This window comes from Neolamprologus multifasciatus, chromosome 18 (genome assembly GCF_963576455.1).
Source record: "Neolamprologus multifasciatus chromosome 18, fNeoMul1.2, whole genome shotgun sequence".
NCBI lineage: Eukaryota > Metazoa > Chordata > Actinopteri > Cichliformes > Cichlidae > Neolamprologus > Neolamprologus multifasciatus.
The window spans coordinates 34,887,543-34,908,640 of record NC_140456.1 but is presented as its reverse complement, the minus strand read 5'-3'; the positions used below and the strand labels follow the sequence as shown (position 1 = coordinate 34,908,640).

The window sequence follows — 21,098 nt, the reverse complement described above, 5'->3', positions numbered from 1 at the left end:
CAGAGCTGCAATTTTTCAGTGATTCTAGTCATAATTTTTATGAACAGAATTTCTAGGAATAGCCAAGTGGCAGAAGAATCTCATTCTGCTTTTGCAGATAATGTGGTTCTGCTGGATTCATCAGGTGGGGGCCTCCAGCCTGCACCAGAGCGGTTTGCAGTTGAATGTGAAGCAGTGGAAATGAGAATCAGCACCTCCAAATCCGAGGCCATGGTCCTCAGCTGGAAAGGGTGGATTGCCCACTCTGCCCCAAGGAGAGAAGTATTGAAGTTTTGGGGAGAGGGGAAAATGAGATCGACAGATTGGTGCTGCGGCTGCAGTGACGTGGACGCTGTACCGGTTCGTAATGGTCTGCGTCCCTAACCCTCAACTATGGTCACAAGCTTTGATGGCGGAATAAGCTTTCTCCAAAGGGTGGCTGGCCTCTCCCTTAGAGAAAGGGTGAAGAGTCTGGCCATCCGGGAGGGACTCAGAGTAAAGCTGCTACACCTCCATATCGAAAGGCGGCAGTTCAGGTGGTAAGGGCAGCTGACAAGAATGCCCCCTGGGCGCCTCCTTGGTGAGGCAGAGGGGCAGACCCAGGAATCCTAAAGAGATTAGGAGGTGGCTGGGGAGAGGGAGCTGCTGCCCCCCACGACCCCGGATAAGCGCAAACAAACAAACAAAAAATATATGGATGCAAAGAGGTGTGGGAGTCAACCTTCATCCACTCATTTTCTTCCACTTATGTGGGGCAGAGGCCTAAGCAGAGCAGCCTAGACCTCCCTCAATCCTGCTACCTCCTCCAGCTTATTTGAGGGAACACCAAACCTGTCTTTACCACAACAGAGTGGCCGGCAGCATCCACAGCCTCATCTATTAATTTAAAAATATTCCATTAATCTGTGTTTTATTGTTTCTTAAATGTTCTTATTTTTCCACTGAAAATGACTTCTACCATTGCTGGATGTGATCATTTACAATATATATGTTTTTGGTACTACACCCTTGATGCTGAAGAATCTGGGTTTTCTGTTTTCATTGCAGTGAGCTTCTCATATGAGGCTGACAGATTACTCCATGTGGTCCTTGTCCTCCGTCTGTTAGTCACAGCGCCTTTTTCAAATTTTCTTTCTTACTTGAGCGACAATAAGTGTTTCAGGGGAAATGAACTCCTGCATTTCAGACTCAGTATCGCTTTTTATTTATTTTTAAAAAGTCATCACTCCTGTGGAAACACTTTGGAAAGCTTCCACCTTGGACCTCAGACATTATTATTTAATTTTGTGCAGTCACACTTTCTCCTTATTTCCTGCCTAGAGGTGCAGGCTTCTCTCTTTACCACATCATCACCACTTCATCTGGAGGGAAATGTGTCCTTATGTAGAAAACTGGGGCGGGTCAGTCTGCAGAGAGTATGCAAACTGTATGGAGATTCTACAAGGTTGTTGATTCCGAACACTTCAGATTTATTAACATAAGCAGTAAGAACTAAATAGGCCAGTTGTATGTTTTATAAATCCAACAATAATTTTGCTTGGGAACACAGAGTAATTCTATGTAAACATTAGCAAATGAGGCCCAGTGTCATGCTGACACTTTACAGCTTTACAGATGCACAGACACTTCTTTAATAGGTTCATAATTTCATCAGTTTTGACAAGACGGCCAACATCAGTGGCTGAAATGCAGCCCCAAACCAAAACAGAGTCCCCACTGTGTTTAACGATGATCCCCGTTGTCTCTTCTTGACCTTCTTCAAACACTCTAGCAAGCTGAATTTGTCACATTTGGACCTATCGCTCCATAAGCGTGGAGGATTTTCTTCCCGCTTCCCTTCCATTGGCTTCTTGACACATTTCCTGTTTCTGGCGATGCATCTCTCCCCGACCATTTCTTAATAACATGTGACATAATTATTTGAATACAATTTCTCTTTGCCATGTGATTTGTGTCAATGTTTCAGTGACAATTACTTTGACATCTTCCACATTTTGCAGTTTTATATGCTTTGACAATGGTGGCATTAAACCTCGTGGAATGAACCTCTTCTTGCAGGTTTTACAAACATACTTCCTCTCACTTGTGCAACTTCTTGTGTACACTGTCAGTCACTACTTTGATCACATCTCGTTGTAGTTTCGCTAAATTTCACCCCCTCACCCATGTGGACTCTTGTGTGATCCGTCACAGAACTGAAGCCTTTGCCAGGAGATTTGCAAAGGTTCTGCCTCTCAGCTGTGTGATTTTTCACGTGAACACTCCCACCACTTTGAGCAAAAACTTCTCCAAATGTTTTGCAAGAACTCTCACTTGTGTGAGACCCCATGTGGACAGTCAAATGACTATTTTGACTGAAAGTCTTACCACAAGTTTTGCAAGAATATGGCCTCTCACCAGTGTGAGTTCTCATGTGGACATTCAAATGACTGTTCTGACTGAAGCTTTTACCACAGGTTACACAGGAGTAGGGCTTATCACCCGTGTGAGTCCTTATGTGGACAGTTAAATCCCTCATTTGGCCAAAACCTTTTCCACATGTTTTACAAGAATACGGCTTCTCACCTGTGTGAGTTCTTGTGTGCCTTTGCAACTTTGCTGAGCAGGTAAATTTTTTCCCACATGCGTTGCATTGATAAGGCTTTATACGTGTGTGAGTTTTCATGTGGGCAGTCAAATTACCGCTTTGTGTAAATCTTTTTCCACACGTGGCGCAAGAATAGGGCTTCTCACCTGTGTGAAACCTAACATGACGTATCAAATTTGAAGCGTCCCTAAACGGTTTCCCACAGATCTTGCAGGGATAGGGCTTTTCTCCTGTGTGGGTTCTCATGTGGTTCAGTACTTTGTCACGTCTTCTGAAATTTTTCCCACATGCTTCACAAGAATATGGCTTTTCACCCGTGTGAATGCTTATGTGGTTCTTCAACTTTTCCAAGCGGATAAATCTTTTTCCACAAGTGGTGCAGTGGTAAGGTTTTATACCTGTGTGCGTCGCCATGTGCACCGTTAAATTGCCTTTATGATAAAATCGCTTCCCACATGTTTCACACGAGTATCGCTTCTCACCTGTATGATATCTAACGTGACATATCAGATTTGATCTGTCACTAAACGCTTTCCCACAGATGTTACAGGCAAAAGGCTTTTCACCGGTGTGAGTTCTTATATGGACCAACAAGTTATCCTTTCTCCTGAATGTTTTCCCACATGCGTCGCAAGAGAAAGGCTTCTCACCTGTGTGAATGCTCGTGTGTACTTTCAATGTTGACACGTATTTAAATCTCTTCCCACAGGTGTTACAAGAATATGGTTTCTCATCTGTTCTTCCCTGGCATAGAGAGTCGTGAGAAACGAGCTGGCTGTTTGGCTCTTCTTTACAGGAACTCTGTGCCTCAAAAACTGAAGAGATCATGAAGGGATTGGTTTGCTGCTCCAGTACAAGTTGCTCTCCCTCCAGTACAAGCTGCTCTCCCTCCAGTACAAGCTGTTCTCCCTCCAGTACAAGCTGCTCTCCCTCCTGATTTGTGAAGAGTTCCTCCTCTTCCTCTTTTATTGGTAGAAGTCCTAGGTCCTGCTGGTTCAGACCAGATTTATTCTCCAGGTTAAAGAGCCATTTGTCATCGAAAATGTCCTCCTTGCATGCATAGTGGTCTAAAGGAATAAAGGGACACATAAAAACATTACTACTGTGATGAGAGGTAAATACATTTTTCAACACCAATAATGACCTTAGACATTGTTGTATGATATTGTGACTTTTTTCTATCAGTTCACCATCTAAATGTATTTGCTTCCACCAATTTGTGTGTGTGCAGGTGAGGCTGACAGCCGAGGCTTGTGCGTTAAAAAACACAAGCCTGCAGTCCGCGAGTCCTCTGTTGGGATAGTATGAGTGCTATGAGGTAATTAAGATATAATGGAGCCTGATGATTCAAGACTTCGTAGGTGAGAAGAAGGATTTTAAATTCAATTATGGATTTAATAGGTAGTCAGTAAGGACAACCCAGCATGGGAGAAATAGTTCCTATTTCTAGTTCCTGTTAGTGCTGCTGTACATTTGCTGCAGTGTCTTAGATCCACTTGTGCTTTTCTGGGAGCCTTTAAAAAGCCACCAACAAGGAGTCAATATAGTTCAGCCTTGAAGTAACAAATGTGTGGTGTAGTTTTTCACCATCACCATTAACTCGGACATTAAAGGACATATGCTGGTTAAAAATGACTCAGAGACTCTTTAATGTTTCTGGAGTCGTTGTGTTAAACCAGAGTAAACGTCATGTTTCTAAAGATAAACAATTACTGGACATGCAGACCGTTATGTCTTCAGACAAACCTGCAGTTTAACTGATTTCTGTTATCAGGTATCATTTTTTAAAAATAAATAGGTAGGCTGGAAATCAATCTGTAATGACCTGAGGCAGCTTTATCAACTAAAGGCTTTGAAAGTAATGGTTAATTTACAATAGAGCTGGGCGATATGAGATTTTTTCATATCACGATATGTTTTTTTCATTTCAGGCGATAACGATATATATCACGATATAAGCCAAATAACTATATTTGTAAGATTTAAATGTGCCGTTGCTCACAAGTAAAATGTGAAATAATCAGCAGCTTGTTTTGGTTTAAATATTTATTTCCCATAATAAGTTCAACAGGGTAGATGTACTTAAGGAACATGAGACTTTTTCAGATAAATAAAGGCAAATATTGCAAACTACACAAAAGGCAGCCGCTAAAGCGTTTAAGTTTCAAAATAGAACAAACTAAACAGACTAAACTGTCAATTCCACTTAGAAACAAAATATTAATTCTAAAAATAAATCTTAGTTTGTTTTACAGAAGAACAGAAAAATTGACTAACTTTTGTCAATATCAAATAAACTGAGAACTAAAAGGAAATTCTCGATCTCTCTTTGTTGTATAGCTGAGCTTTACAAACAGTTTTAACAGTTACTTTAGTCTGACAAAAGCCGAATGACGAATTAGCGCTTTCAGTCAGAAAGCAATTTATTACATTTCCAGACTTGCTTTCAGCACAATTTACAGTGCGCGCTACTCTGTTTTTGTCAGACTTGAAATAGCCAAAATACCTTCACACTACAGAACTTCTGTGGCTCTTCCGTTCAACAATCTCTCCGGCGTTGGAACCATCATCTGTTTTCTCTTCGGTAACCTTCGGTCACGCTCTCGGTTGATTTTTCTCTAGTCGGCACACTCATTTCCTCCATAGCGGCACGGCGGCTGGCTGCTTCCCAAACAAATACACATGTGCGGCTTGGCACTTGTGCCGTACATAACAAGTCACGTGACGTGACGCTGCGGCTGTGATTGGTTCGGCTCTGCGCTACTTAATTTGGATTGGCTGTTGTTCTTTTTCTTTTTTTTTTTTAAGAGGACAAGAGAGATGAGGTCTATCGTAATAGTTAAATTTTTCTATCGAGAAAAAGTTATTTCGCAATACAGTTCGTTATCGTTCTATCGCCCAGCTCTAATTTACAGCAGCATAAAAACCTGTGGTACATAATGTTTTTAACACTGATAAAATTATCACTTTTAATATCAATGCATTGTATTTCTATTGGGTCTAATAGACACACTGATGGTTTGGAGAGACTGAAAGAAGCAGTCTAAATAAAAATCAGTGGATGTTTAAGTTGAAGATGGATCTCATGGAAGGATGTGATCGTTTCCTCTCTTGAATGGCTAAATTCTTTTGCTTGTGAAGAATTTTATGAAGTCATGACTACTTAAAGTTAATAGGTTATTGGGCTGTGCAGAGCTCTGACTGTCAGCATAGCTACGGTGCAGAAAAGAGGAGAGGAGTGGTTTGTATTAGTGAGCGAGTTTTTGTTAGAAAGGAACAAACTATTTTTCCAGGACAAACTCTAAGTTGGAGTTATCTCCATGAAGGCATGTGTTGGTGAGTTATATGAAGGAAATATCAGCCAAACTGCTTTGATTTGCCATTTTCTTTTTTTTCAGCAGTAATGTTACATTCACTCTGACGAATGGGAACATTGTAACCTTTGTTTCTGTGTTGTGTCTTCTTTGGCTTCAGCTTTGTGCTGGTGTCCACACGGTTGTCTACTTCCTGGTAATGATTCTTAGATCCAGGAGAGCTGTGACAGATGAACTGCTCAGAACATATTTTGGGTTCATTATCATCACTTTCCTCATTAGTGCAAGGCACCATGGAGGTGTCAGTTTCCTGCTTCAGTAAAAGCTGCTCTTCATTCTCAGGGAAGCAGTGTTCCTCGTGTTCCTCTTTAATCGGCAGAGGAACCGTTTCCTCCTGGTCCAAACTGGAGATGCTCTCCTCATTGCAGAGCTGCTGGTCTGTGAGAACGTCCGTATTGTAGACATGTTGTGGGAGATCTTCAGAAAAAAGAAATAAAAAGGTACACATGACAAAGGTTGATCATTGGACATTCAAGTTAGTGACAGAAACAGATTTCTTTGTGATAAAACAATAAAAATGCTAAATTTAAGGTTCTACAGTGAGAGCATGCTGCTCACACTGTTTCATCATTTGTTGGACAGCTTTGATTGAAGCGGCTTTTTAAAAATGTACATTAACCATCCATTTCTGTTCTCAAACTGATCTCCCTGTTGGAGCTCAGTGTGGGGGGAGTTATTTTTTCTCCTTGTCTTTCTTCATGTTGTGCATTTTCTATGGTTTCGGTTTGGGTCGCTGCTCGTGTGGTCGAACGGCCAGTGCTACCTAGCCTGACCTGCCTCCCCAATATGATGTTTGTGTATTGTATGTATGGTCGGCAAGGTATCATCTACCGCAGCGGTCTCCAACCTTTTTTGCGCCACGGACCAGTTTATGCCCGACAATATTTTCACGGACCGGCCTTTAAGGGGTCGCGGATAAATACAACAAAATAAAACTAGTACCGGTACCGAAAAAAAGAAGATTTATTCATAACACACGTGAAAAGACCCAGAAAAACCGAGTAAACGATAAAAACGATAACAAAATAACGCTGAAAACCGATAAAAACCCTGAAAACCATACATTTCACACCTGAGCCTCAACTCCCGCGGCCCGGTACCAAACGACTCACGGACCGGTACCGGTCCGAGGCCCAGGGGTTGGGGACCGCTGCTCTACCTTCATTGCCCCTTGGGGATAAATAAAGTCTCTCTGACTGAAATACAGATCTTTTTGTTCTTGTCCTCCATTTTTAGCCTAAATTAATTGGACAAATTCTCAAGAAATCTTTTTGATACTTGATGAAAATCATTTGCAGTGAATGTCTAAACTCCAAGAACTTCTCAAAGGACTACGAGTTCACAAACAGGCTGCTCCTGGTTCCAGGTATTAGCCTTAGCACCAGTCTGCGGGCCTCTCTTGCTCGTGTTGTTGGTCCTTGAGCCGCCAAGTTGAAACATACAAAGAGCTGAAGTGAACCCGAGGGTTAAAAACAATGAGGTGGTCACTGGTTTTCCCACGGGGGGTGAGACCTCCTGTGTTCCCTCTGTCCGACACAAACGTGGGTCTCTTTGCAGGAAGTACAACATTTTGTCCTTTAATAAAATTAATCACAGAAGATTTTTTTAGACTACTGTTAAAATCCAGTTCTTAAAAGTATCAAGTCCAGTGTTTATTAATAAAACTGGTGTTAAGACATCATCATGTTGAAATTATAATTAAGTGTAACTTGAAAATAAGCTGAAGTTATTACTGGAAGGATCTGACAGGTCAAAATATGCCTGTTTAGTTTATTTAGCTTCGCTCATGTTTCCCTGGATGAGCTGGTGGAGCCGGTGAGAGGAAGGCCTGAGCATCCCTGCTGCTGCACCCACTACCCGATGTCAGGTCAGTGGAAGGAAGCAGCTGGATGATTTCTTATTGAAATGTTTTTTTGAACAGCATGCATCAATCATAACACACAGCACCATGTGCCACACGCTTCAAATGTTACTTGTTGTCATATTTTAGTAATATGCAAACATCTTTTGTAGTAACATGTTTTCATGTTTGACATCAGTTTATTGTGTGTTTTCCTCTTGGGTGTCTGTCTGCAGTATAGTGTGTAATGCTCATAATGCACAATGCCAGGTATGAAGAATGTGATTAGTTGTTCAAATGTTATCAGATTTTGGCATGTTTACTTAACGGTGTTTCAAATGTAACATAATATCTGAGTGTTTCTTAGTTTTAGACGAGTTAGTCTGTTTTTCTTTTCTTAATCGCCTAAGACGTCAGGAACATCCCTGGCTTCCAGTGGAGAGCTGTGTTTATGAAAAATCCAATATCACTCTTATTACCCTGGTGTGTTTCTGACTCTCCTCGGAGCACACGCTCCTCTTACAATTAGTTTCAGCAAAATTGTAAATCAAGTAGGAAAACATTTATGGAATCGACGGAGTCTAGACATTATTTTATCAGCAGTCCTCTAATGACCCGTTTTCTGAAAGGCACCATGTGGTGGCTTTGTTTAGTGCCATGTCGCACATTCACAGCTCCCACAAAGCTCACCCTGAGCTCACCCCACAACAGCTGATTAAAGTCACCCACCCATATCTACACTGCTCTAATACACTTCACATTTGGATGGCTGCTAGGTTAAAACAGGGTTTGGAAAAACATTCCTCTTCTGGTACAGCATTGGACTGAAAATGATTTTAAAATCAGCCAGTGGCCAAAGAACAAAAAAAATATATCGCAGTAGGTGAAACTGTGGCCTTTCCTATGTAAAGTATACATAAACCCTGAGCAGGTTAAGACTTTTGCACAATATTGAGTTTTTATACTTTACCAGTCTTGGTAGCCGGGAATCGGTCCGCCAGGACCTTCGCCCCTGGCCGCCGCCTTACTCACATTGCACCAGACCCCTATGGTGCCTCCTGTGGGTGGTGGGCCTGCAGGAAGATGGGCCCATGTCCCCTTTTCGGGCTGTGTCCGGCCGGGCCACCAGACACTCACCCTCGGGCACCCTCCCCCGGGCCTGGCTCCAGGGCGGGGCCCCGGTAACCCTATCCCGGGCAGGGTGAACTGTTCCCTCAATGGTCTTTTCATAGGGGTCTTCTGAATCGCTCTTTGTCTGGAGTGTCCACTCCGGGTCAGGGATGAGTTCCTGCCCCAAGTGGAGGAGTTTAAGTATCTCGGGGTCTTGTTCACATGTGATGGGAGAAGAGAGCCGGAGATCGACAGACGGATTGGTGCTGCAGCTGCAGTAATGCAAACGCTGCACCGGTCCGTCGTGGTGAAGAGGGAGCTGAGTGTAAAAGCGAAGCTCTCAATTTACCGGTCGATCTACGTCCCTACCCTCACCTATGGCCACGAGCTGTGGGTAGTGACCAAAAGAACGAGATCGCCGATACAAGCGGCAGAAATGAGCTTCCTCCGAAGGGTGGCTGGCCTCTCCCTTAGAGATAGGGTGAGAAGTTCAGCCATCTGGGAGGGGCTCAGAGTAGAGCCGCTGCTGCTCCACATCGAAAGGAGCCAGCCGAGTAGTTTGGGCATCTGACAAGGATGCCTCCTGGGCGCCTCCTGGGTGAGGTGTTCCAGGCATGTCCCACCGGGAGGAGGCCCCGGGGCAGACCCAGGACACACTGGAAAGATTATATCTCTCGGCTGGCCTGGGAACGCCTTGGTGTTCCCCCGGATAATCTGGAGGAGGTGGCTGGGGAGAGGGAGGTCTTCTCTGCTTGGGCTGCTGCCCGACCCAGCCCCGGATAAGCGGAAGAAGATGGATGGATATATTTTACCAGGTGAAAATATTTAAGAATGAAAGCTCTCAAAGAGAACATCCCGACAATCATCCTCCATGGAGCAAGCATTTAGGTATTCGTGCACTACACGAGTAGTTACCTGCACGAGTAGGTTTTTTTTGAAGAAAGCACCATCTGTTGTTGACACTCAGCAAAGCGGTGTGTTTATAGTGGACGTAGAGCTGCAGCCACCCACTGAGTAATTGTATTAACTCAATTATAAAACATCATTGTTGCAAACTCTTTGCTTCAGTGCTTCATTTAATGCATGACTCTGTAGCACTCACCCATATCTTCAACTGAAAATAGACCAGCAGGGCTCTAGAGTGCAACCAAATCTTCGCATTTGGGGGGTTAGCGTCCAGAGATAGTCAGGGGTGGGACGTACACGAACACGCCGTCGGGGCTGAAAGCCGACAGCTCACTGACTCTGATACGTCGGGTCTGCGCTGTGTTTACGTCTTTTTTGCGCTAGATTCTGATGCTGCAAGTTTTATCTCTCTCCAATCAAAATTCATTAAGCAGCAGCAAAAGAAGATCCAAACTACGCTTCACATTTGATAAATGTCGTCATTTATTCCCTCTGACTTTTGCTGTTTTGCTTCCACCACAATAAAAACTTCATGCACAGCTCTCTCTCTCTCTCTCTCTGTATACTTCAAGAACAGTTTCCCATCTCAAATCTCTGTTTGTTGCATTATTCATTCACTTATCACCCACCAGTCTACCCTTTTTACAGCGCTGTCGGCCACTGTCTTTTTTTTCTTTTTTTCACTTAAATGACCTCGGACGAGAAAGCCTCATTTCTGCTGTTCAATACTGAAGAAATGTATACTTCTTAAAATTAAATAATATTGCAGAATATTTTTACGGTTATCTGCTATAAAAAGCCAGGCCAGGAAAATCTCCTTCATGTTTTTCTGAGTTTTATCCTCAGTTACTTTGACACAAAGGCATCAGCTGTGATGCTCACACCTCTGATGAAGTCTCACATGTATCAGTACTGATAAATAATCAGAATTATAATATTTCTGACTGTCTGACGCAAAATTGAATCGAAACGAATGGATTATAGAAATCAGTGATGATACCCAGCCCTAGTGAGCAGCCTAGGCCTGACAGAAGGGGTGCAACGATACTCGTATCGATATTGAACCGTTCGATACAGTGCTTTCGGTTCAGTACGCATATGTATCGAACAATACAAAGTTTTTCATTTATTTTATCAACTTTCCTTCTGACGGTGCTGTCTGTGTTGAGCGCTCAGTGGATCTGTGCTCGACAGTGCAGCCTAGGCGGAGTAGTCGAACGCAGATCCACTGAGCGCAGGGCAAGCTAGCAAGACAGAAGCTAAGCTCGTTGCAACATGACAAATTGAACCTCCCCCACCCTCATTCAGCTCTGGCGTTTGGAACTATTTTGGTCTTCATGTGACGTATGACCCTGAAGGTAAGCGCGTCATGGACTAAAGTAAAACAGTATGTTGGATGTGCCAGCAATGCTCAATTACATGGGTGGGAACTAGTGTGTTAGCGCAGTTAGCTCATCAGTGTTGGGTAAGTTACTTTAAAATAGTAACTTAGTTACATTACTAGTTACTTCTATCAAAAGTAACTCAGTTACTTCAAGTTACTCGTTACTTTCAAAGTAACTAGTTACTAGGGAAAGTAACTTTGGTTTTACTCAGAATTCTCTTGTTAATGTGTTGCTTCCATAACTTTGCCAGTCTTCTAGCTTGCTTACTTGCCACAAGTGCACTGTGCCACCTACCAATAGAAAGGAAAAGATAATGTGCATATTTCCACGAGAGAAATCCCACGCCTGGACCGTCATTGACCCCTGCCATGATTCTAGCCTACGTCACAGCGTCATGTGCGCCTTTTACATCCAACACAAAAACTGCAGTCGTGGTGCTTTGATTGTACTCAGAACTCGGAAATTCTGCCTTCTGAATAGGAAGATGTAGGTAACACCAGACTGCAGATGAGCTGCATACAGAGCTGGACTGGGACAAAAAATTGGCCCGGGCATTTTGACTAGAGACCGGCCCACCATTATAGGAAAACTCATAAAGCCTTTGAATGAAAACAAACGCTGTTGTGACAGTGATGTTCACTGTCTTGATGGTATATATGCACCAATCTATCAATCGTTTGTTGTAAGATTCAGATAATTATTTTTTAAAAGCTAGATATTTTAAATGAAAATAAGAAAGAAAAGTATTTCCTTGTGCCCACCTCTCCCTGTTAATGCCCTACCTGGCCCCCCTGGCAAAAACTTTGCTAGATCCGCCCCTGCACAGTTACCAGCTGTCAGCTACATTAAAAAAAAGGATCCTGGGGTTATTTGTCTCTCAGAAACAGTTCATAACTTCCCTTCAACTCATTCATGTCACCTAAAAGGTAAACCTGTTTCTCCATCACCTGTTCAGCTCTGATGATTCAGTAAGGACGTCTCCTGGTTTCATCTTCATGTTTCCCTCTCACCAGATAACCAAACCGACATCATGACCAGCAGCTTTTTTGCAGCTGTGGCTCCAGCAAACATCAGCTGATACTAGAAATTAATATTAAATAAATTCTAACAACAGCTGATCAAGCTTAAACGTGCTGCTGTTGTTTAACGCGACATCGGCTGGTTTCCTCTTTCTGGCGCAAAGTGGGCGATAAACAAACAAGAGAGAAAAGCCGATCAGCTGATCACTGATCAGTTTTCATGATTGAAGTAGAAACGGGAGAGGGAGGGGGGAGAATGAGAGAAGAAGAGGCAGCTGTGCAGCAAAGACACAGAATAACTCCAGCTTTGTGTCTTTTTCATTGTAGCTGAATTACGGGACAAACTGTTCCTTTTCACCTCAAAACGCTTAATATTTTCTCTGAATACCAGACGGGACGGTTGGCAACTCTAATAACTTATGAACAAAATAAAGTTCAACATCATTAACTTCATAGCACCCACCCAGCTGTATAGAAACTCCGTCATGCTAGCTAGTACGCAGTACGGAAAAAGTCAGAATAACGAAAATAAACTCCACCTAAACTTGGTTTATATCTGACCCAGATAGACTGCAGGTCATAACTTCTTACCTGAAGTTCAGTTTACACTTGGATCGGCGGCCGCCTCGGGTCTCTTTTCCTTCTGCGTCCCCTTTCCCTCATCCACCTGCTGCCTCCACCACTTGCTAATGTTACTGAATCTGTGGAAGCTCCGCGATGCCACCACACGAAGTAACGAGTAACGACCCTATCTAAATCCCAGTAACGACTAACGCGTTCCTGATTTTGGCATAATAACTAGTTACCGTGCTCGTTACCACAAAAATAACGTAGTTACTGTAACGCGTTACTTAATAACGCGTTAGTCCCAACACTGTAGCTCATTAACGTGTTGCAGTCCAGCCCCACGCACGGGGCGATCCGCGGTAGCTCGTTAACGGAGATTTGCCGTGTTGTGGCGTTAACGTCATTTCAGATTAACGCTGACAGCACTAGTGGGAACACAACGAATATGACTGCACATTTACTCCGACATCATCCTCGTGCAAAGACAAGTGGAAGCAGACAAAAACAACAAGCAGCATGCTACAAACTTTACCCGAGTCATTTAGACAGCCGTTAGCACATGATTCTCCTTATGGGGACCTGATATGTTTAATATGCTGCTGAGAATATAGCCCAGAAGAAGCTATAGTAGAGCTTTTATTTTGGAAAGAGACATTTCTTTGTAATAAACTCTGTTTTCCAAAGATGAGGGATTTCTCCATCAGATAGATTTATTTTGTTGTTTCAGCAACATTAAATTTAAAAACTGTACTTTTGAGTTAAAATATATATTTATAATTTTAATAAATGACAAATTAAAAAGGCATGAACATTTTTTTGTATCGAAAAAATATCGAACCGTGACACCAAAGTATCGAACCGAACCGTGAATTTTGTGTATCGTTGCACCCCTAGTACTTAACCATATTTATTTCATGGCTTTTTTTAACATTAATTTTCAAATATAAAGTGAAATATTACAAAATATTATATTAATGAAATTGTAGCAATATTTAAAAAATAAAAATTAAAGATTTTTTTCCACAGACCAATAAAAAATGAGAAACTGCTGGTAATACTCTTAAGTCACTGAACTGCGGCTGTTAAGCTGGACACTGAATTATTATCAACATTAATTTAACATCTACGCCATTATAACTCCTGTTTTCTAGCACACACACACAGTCAAGTGTTTTTGCCTCCTACTAATATAAGAAAGATTATAGACTATTTAATTTTAATTACTAGAATATGTATCTTACTGCACTTGAGATCATTTTTATTCAAAAATAAAATAAAAAACTATTTAAATATGCCATGTAAATACTAGATTATAGGGCTGTGCGATATGACCAAAATCTCATATCCTGATATAAGACATCTATCGTCCGATAACGATATAAATCACAAAAATGTAACATTTTCTGTAAATTCTGTGAATCTCGGGCAGCTCGACTTGCGTGAAGTGTTTCCAGCTGCGCGTCATGTAGCTGGAGTCAAGTGTTTTAACTGATGCATGAAACGATACATTTTTAGACATAAGTTGTAACGGCGCCGTTTTCTTTGTGAGTATTTAGTACACGGCGTGCTGCGGGGAAAAGCCTGTTATACGTTTGAGTCTAAGGTTTATTTTTTAGCACCTGGCGCCTCTTTTTTGCTTTTCATCTGTAAACACTCTGAATACTCTTTCACGTGATTCAGTTTATTTTGAAAAGTCTCAACAGGATCTTGAGCTTTATTGTGAAAGGTTTATGTGGAAAATAAACGAGCGGACATGCGATGGTGTTACCGTCGTTGTTGCTAACGACAACGCATAAAAACAGGTGCTTGTCCGTCCGTAGTGTGGTTATATTAAATATAAGAGAAAGAGAGAACTTTAAGAATTTAATATAGCCACTACAGCGACCATCAAAACGATAAAAAAATATTGCCGTAAACAGTTTATTTTGCGACACCATGAAACAAACGATAGCGTAAAATGAAACAATAGACGTTTTCATATCGTCATCCTAAATATATCGTTATATCGAACAGCCCTACTAGATTAGTTTTCTGACAGATGTTGTTTGCAGTTAAAACTTAAGACACTGTAATTTGGAAAATGGAAACCAATGATCAGCTCATTTTAAAATACGGGTGTTTTCTCTACTTTGAATACTTATTTCTCATTAATAAGGCAAAAGTATTTCTTATCCAATTACTCGATAAATCGACTGTATCTGTGCAGGTACATTTTGTGCTTTTTTAACCCTGGAAGACATTTTCATGTAGCATTTCTAAATACATTATTTTTTGTACATCTGTTTATAAAGCCATCTTGCGTCACAAAAAGATTCCTTAAATAATGTTTTATTAATAAAAGAAATCCTGTCCACCCAACACCAACATATCTCAGACATCTTCAGGCTCTCTGCCCTTGGTGTGTTTTGGACCAGCACCTGTGACATCAGTACTTGGCAATGTTCCCTGTAATGTTTCATGTGTCGAACACACAAACTCCCTGAGCGTCCCTTGGACCACTGTGAGCAACAGCAGACGTGTGCACTGTGGTCACGCCAGCATTGAGTCCATCCAAGTTACATGTTTATTAAAATAATCAAATTACAGCATTTACATTTATGTTAGACTACTTTTAATTAACTGCTTTAGCCCACTTACAATGAAAATGTAAAAAAAATCTTGTTCATGACCTGTGCAGTATGTTAACACTATTGGAAGTAAAAATAACTGGAACTCCAATTTTGAAAACACAACTTTCTTTTTATAAAGCTCTGACTTGTATTATGAGTGTTATGTAGTATGAGTCTGTGGTCTGGGAGAGAGTCTGTAACTCTCTGGCTGTGTCCCAATTCAGGGTATATTACACCAGTGAGCTTGAACTCTGGGTCAAAGATTCAAGTTGCAGTTATTTATATCATAATAATCTGACAATACTATATTATTGGCCATATTATATTTACATTACCACAGTGAGATGATTTTAGTCTCATGAACAACATCAGCTAATTGTTATTTACTAGCTAATCTTAAATAACTGTTCAGTACAGAAATGAAGCCCAACAATCATGTTTTACAGTCTTGTGGTCTCAGCCTCAGATACTCAACTGTGATGTCATGACAAAAATGATTCACCAACAAAACATTTTTCTCCTTCATTTCTGTCACACAAAGCTGTATGTGACGTTTCTCGCGGTTAGTATCATGGTTGCTAGGCAACCTGAACAGCGCGACGAAGGCTAGACCGTCCCATTTCACAAGCCTCTCACTTCCGCACTTCTCGTACTTATAGTACGCACCGTACGTAGTACACGTACGGTGCGTACTTCAAGCGTGCAGACCCTGAATTGGGATACAGCCTCTGTCTGCAAAATACAGTACACAATGACCAATGTTGGGCAATTAATTATATAGTTACTTCTTCAAAAAAGTTACTGAGTTTTTTGCAGCTGTTTACCTAAAAATGCAGCCGAGGCGTTTTTTTAAACAAACATTTCAAACTATTTACAGAACAATCAGCTGTTCTTCATCAAATTTGATGCCACACAAATTATTTGTGCCGCTCCAAAAAATAATTCCTGTCCACTATGAGATGAAGGTGAACAACAGCCTGATACCTGCAGGCCTGACAGCAGCAGATGTATCACTGCTGTAACACCTGTAACATTCAGCAGTCGCCTCATTGTTCTGACACACAACAAAACTACTGACTACACTACACACTAACTACACAAGATTTGCGCTAAACGTCGCAAATCTCTCACATCTCAAAATACGCCGTCACTCCTAAAACTTCCCCCTTCCTAAACAACTGCCATGTTGCCGTATCATTTTTTGATTGGTCCACATGGTACATTGGTACTGCACCAATCCTGTAGATCAGGGGTCGGCAACCCTGGGCACGCGTGCTGATGGCACGACCATAGCTGGACTGGCCGTCGGGCATACCGAGCATTTGCTTGGTGGCCCGATGTTTTTTTTCTTTTTTCTTTTTGGTAATGGTATAAACAATGAAAGTGGTGGATTGGCCAGATGCTGGTCGGTGTGTAAAAAACTAACTCAGTTGTTTGGTGGTGGCTATGGCGGAGCTTCCACAGATTCAGTAACATTAATAAGTGGTGGAGGCCACATCAAGAAATATAAAGTGTGCCACACAATATAGAAAATGCCTGAAGAAAGAACAGCTGCCGAGATACTAGAGTGAATGACTTAGCCACGTTGTGAAAAGTAGATTCAAAGAATACAATCACTAAAACCCAGACAATGGACTGCAACGTTACTGACCAACAAAAAAATCTCCCTCACCCTCAAGCCAGAATAAAGTACGCTAAGGACAACCTGGAGAAAGATTATGCATATTGGAAATGCCTCCTGTGGGCAGATGACATGAAACTAGAGCTCTTTGGCCGTAGAGATGTCGCTTATGTTTGGAGAAAGCAAGGAGTGCATACAACCCAAAGAACACTGTCCCCACAGTGAAACACAGTGAAACACAGTGAAACAGGGCGGCCCTTAGCGGCTGGAAACACAGATGAACCAAGGCAAAGTGGAACAAAAGTATTTAATTGCTATAAAGCTCTCCTTACAACAATTAACTCATTGAGCTTCTTCACAGCACAATCAACCCTCTAATGACAACTGGCAGCCTTAAATATGTTCAGCTGTCACAGACTTAACCATTCTTCCACTCTCAGGTAAATTCTTAAATCCCAACCTTCCACCACAGTATACAATATATCAATTAGAATAAATAAATACATAAATACATTTCACATTTTCATATTAATAAATAGTTTACACTTTAATGTTACACCAAACCCAATATTATAAAAACCCAGAAACCCAAGCACAAAAAGATTCACCACACTCTCTTTACCAATGGGCTCTCCCGGAACCTTTAAATGGTGTCTGAACCCCGGGGAAACATTTGCCCAAACACCTTGAAGAGGACACAGGCAAGAAAGGTGAGTAATCATGATCTTACAAACACTTATTTGCCCCACTTTTATTCCCAGATTGCACATACACACACTTGCATTAGTTTTCCTTACTGGTAAACCTTAATCACAATCTCAATCACCATTCTTTTCTCCTGACAGACAACCACCACATTCCTTGACAAGGAGCAGCTGTGCAGGATCTGAAAAAAGGCTACCAACTGATTTTAAAATTCCCAATAAATAGTCAATAAATATTTAAACTTCTTGTGTGCAAATCCATGCTTGAAGTGCAATGCTAAATAAAGTGCTTGATAAAGTGCTTTTAATAAAGTGAAAGGTGTGCTCTAAAGTGCTATACAGATAATATAATATAAATAAATGTAATAAGGGAGTCCTCTTCCTTACACACAGAGAAACACAGTGAAACACGGAAACAGTGAAAAACAGTGGAACACACAAAACGTGGAACACAGTGAAACACAGTGAAACACATAAAGAGAAACAGTGAAACACAGAAACACAGAGAAACACACAGAAAAAGTGAAACACAGTAACAGTGCAACACAGAAACACAGAGAAACACAGTAACAGTGAAACACAGTGCAACACAGAAACAGTGAAACACAGAGAAACACAGAAACACAGTGCAACACGGAAACAGGGGAATATTAAATCTGCCAGAGCTTGAAAGATTTGCCAAAGAAGAATGGGCTGTGATAGTTCAGGGGATATGTGTTAGCCTTGTTAAAAACACAGGCCACCACAACACAGTCACGTCCATGTATGCCTGCTGTTAGGGCGCAGGAAGCTGCTGGAGTGTTGTCCTCAACAACATGTGTCAGACAATACGAGCACATAAGCACTGACACAGGAAGTGCTTTTGTGTGTGTGTGTGTGTGTGTGCCTGTGTTTAATTGTGTAATTTCAAGGTCTCCCTTGAAAAAGAGGTTTTTAATCTCAATGGGATCTTCCTGGTTAAATTAAAAATAGAGGAAGGGAAGAAGTTAAAAACTGGACACAGCATCCTCTGTTGTCCTCTGAGTGTTTGTGTCTCTGTGTAATCTGCAAAGCTCTGAGCTTCTGTACTCATACATCAATAAAACAACCATAAAACCAACACAGTCGTACGTCTGCACCACAACAGCTTATCTTCCATTATTACCAACTTAGCCTGACTCGACTCCGTTACTGTTTTTAATTACTACTAAATACCACCTCAATGTGTGTCGGACGTCATAGCAACGCAACTGCAAGTCCTGTGATGTCATTTGTATGTGACACAACAACAGAGGACGCTGCGGCAGTATAGCTGCTGCCCACACACACAGACTACTACCTCCTCTTTGACTCCCACCACCGTCTGGAACACAAACTTGGACCCTACAACACTGGGCAGAAAACACGCCCAGGGCAGGAGGCAAAGAAATGGAACACACACGTAAACAAAGCTTTCAAAATATGTGGTTATCCCAGCTGGGCCTTCATCCAACCAGCACAGATGCAGAGTAAAGAAGGTCAGACACCAACGAGCCACACACTCATACACAAACTGGTTCATCCCAAACACAAGCTAAGCAACACAGTGTATGCTGTGGAGTGCAACTAGGAGAGCTCAGACCTCTGCAATGAAGAAATTAGTATAGAAGAGCCACCTTGACAGGACAAGACTCGGCTGTACATCTGCATCTAAAGGTCAAAGGTCACTCTTTGAGGATGCCAATGACCACATTTTGGACAGTGAAAACAGATGGTTTGAAAGAGGAGTGAAAGAAACCATCCTTGAACAGAGGGTGGGGCTTACGACACCAACTGTCTGCTACCTACATCCCAGTTTTGAGATCCCTTCCCAGGCACCTCAACCCCTACTCACATCTGGCATCAGTTGATCTAAATAAGTCACATGATAGGGCGAGGCGAGGTCCCACAATGGCTTCACCCAAAGTCTCTGCCGATAGCGACCTACACCCTTTTTTGACACCTTGGCTCACACGATGAATAGACATCATAGACACCTCACCCTTACTACTGGAACTCCAACAGTATGCACTCCATACTGTACATTAATGCCATTTGTTTTGCACATGTCCAACTACCAACCTCTGTATATTTTATATATTTTATTTATTGTTTACTCTATTTAATTTGTAAAATATGTATATATACACACACACACACACGTAGAAAAACATATTTAGTATACACATCCAGTAATGCATACACTCTTATATTGTACATATATTTATTACTCTCAGATTTAGCCATTCTTATATTTTGCTTGTTTTATGTTATTGTATTTTTTGCACACCTCTGTTGCTTGTGAAGCTCGCACACAAGAATTTCACTCGCATGTACCTGCACATATGATGTGACAATAAAAGTGATTTGATTTGGATTTGATTTGAATAGTGGGACAATCTTAAGGGACAACTGGGACCTGAACAAACTGAGTACCGTGTACTGATTACATGAATACAGTTGAAGTTTCAGAGCAGTCATGTTAGAAATAAACACACTACTGCACTGGGAAAATATAACTGGGATAATACTGTGTTTCCTGCTTGCTGTGCTTGTTTCTGCTGCTCCTTAAATGTCTCCATTGTCCATTAACTTTATCATTTCTCCAGATTTCTCAACGCAGCTACCACAAAGACAACTTGAAAGGACAGATGTGGTAGTATCCCACAGAGAGAATGGGGGGTGGGGTTATATATACAGTATGTGGCCAAAAGCAGAGACACAAAGAGACACGCACTGCTAACAAAAGAAACGCGTTATGTGATCGATATCAAACTATAAAGTTACCTTCTTTATGTTACACCCACGCCTGAAATGTGAATCAATTTCCCACGCCATCTGGAACCTGCAGTTAACCGTTTCAGGTATGCGCTCCTTCACAATAACCCGACGGCATCAATTTATTTCCAGTGAAGTTTACGGCAGCATTTCCGTGACCTCGTTACATCTACCTGTCCGTTTCACCCCTTTAAATGCTACTGATCCACTAGTTCGCAGCTTTATCATGCAGCGGTGGTTTTGTTACGTACCTATTCTCTGTAACTTTATTTTGGGGAACTTAACGGTGATATCCCGGAGTATGCGCTGCCTGGCATCGGCCTCATTCTGGACGATCGTTTTCACAAAGGCTCCGAATATCTCTTCAGCAGCAGCCGTTAGTCGCTCATTAACAAAGTCTCTCAAATACTCGACTGAACACATCGTTACTTCAGCAGCTTAAATATTTATCTGCTATAAAGTACACAACCGTTTTCAGCTTCGACTACCGAGCAGAGCCAGAAACGTTCTACGCATGTGCAAAATAACTTCTTCCTGTTCCTTCCTTTCACAATAAAACCCATCGACATTTTTAACAAGCTTTATTTAAAAATGACAACCTATGCACCACTGACTATAGAAA

At 41.6% G+C, this 21,098-nt stretch overlaps 1 protein-coding gene across 2 annotated transcripts; it reads right to left on the bottom strand.

Annotated features, from left to right (window-relative positions):
- Positions 1-1,947: 1,947 nt before the first annotated feature.
- Positions 1,948-21,006, bottom strand: LOC146498469 (uncharacterized). Of its 2 annotated transcripts, none has more exons than XM_085140532.1 (3): positions 20,728-21,006; positions 6,007-6,357; positions 1,948-3,633 (listed from the first exon to the last, which is right to left on the bottom strand). In XM_085140532.1, exons 1-3 carry the CDS (start codon positions 20,897-20,899, stop codon positions 2,087-2,089), a joined length of 2,070 nt encoding a protein of 689 aa, XP_084996658.1. In that variant the 5' UTR covers positions 20,900-21,006; the 3' UTR covers positions 1,948-2,086. The 2 variants fall into 2 exon arrangements, with proteins under 2 accessions (XP_084996658.1, XP_084996659.1); XM_085140533.1 differs by having other exon boundaries at positions 20,486-20,843.
- Positions 21,007-21,098: the final 92 nt, after the last annotated feature.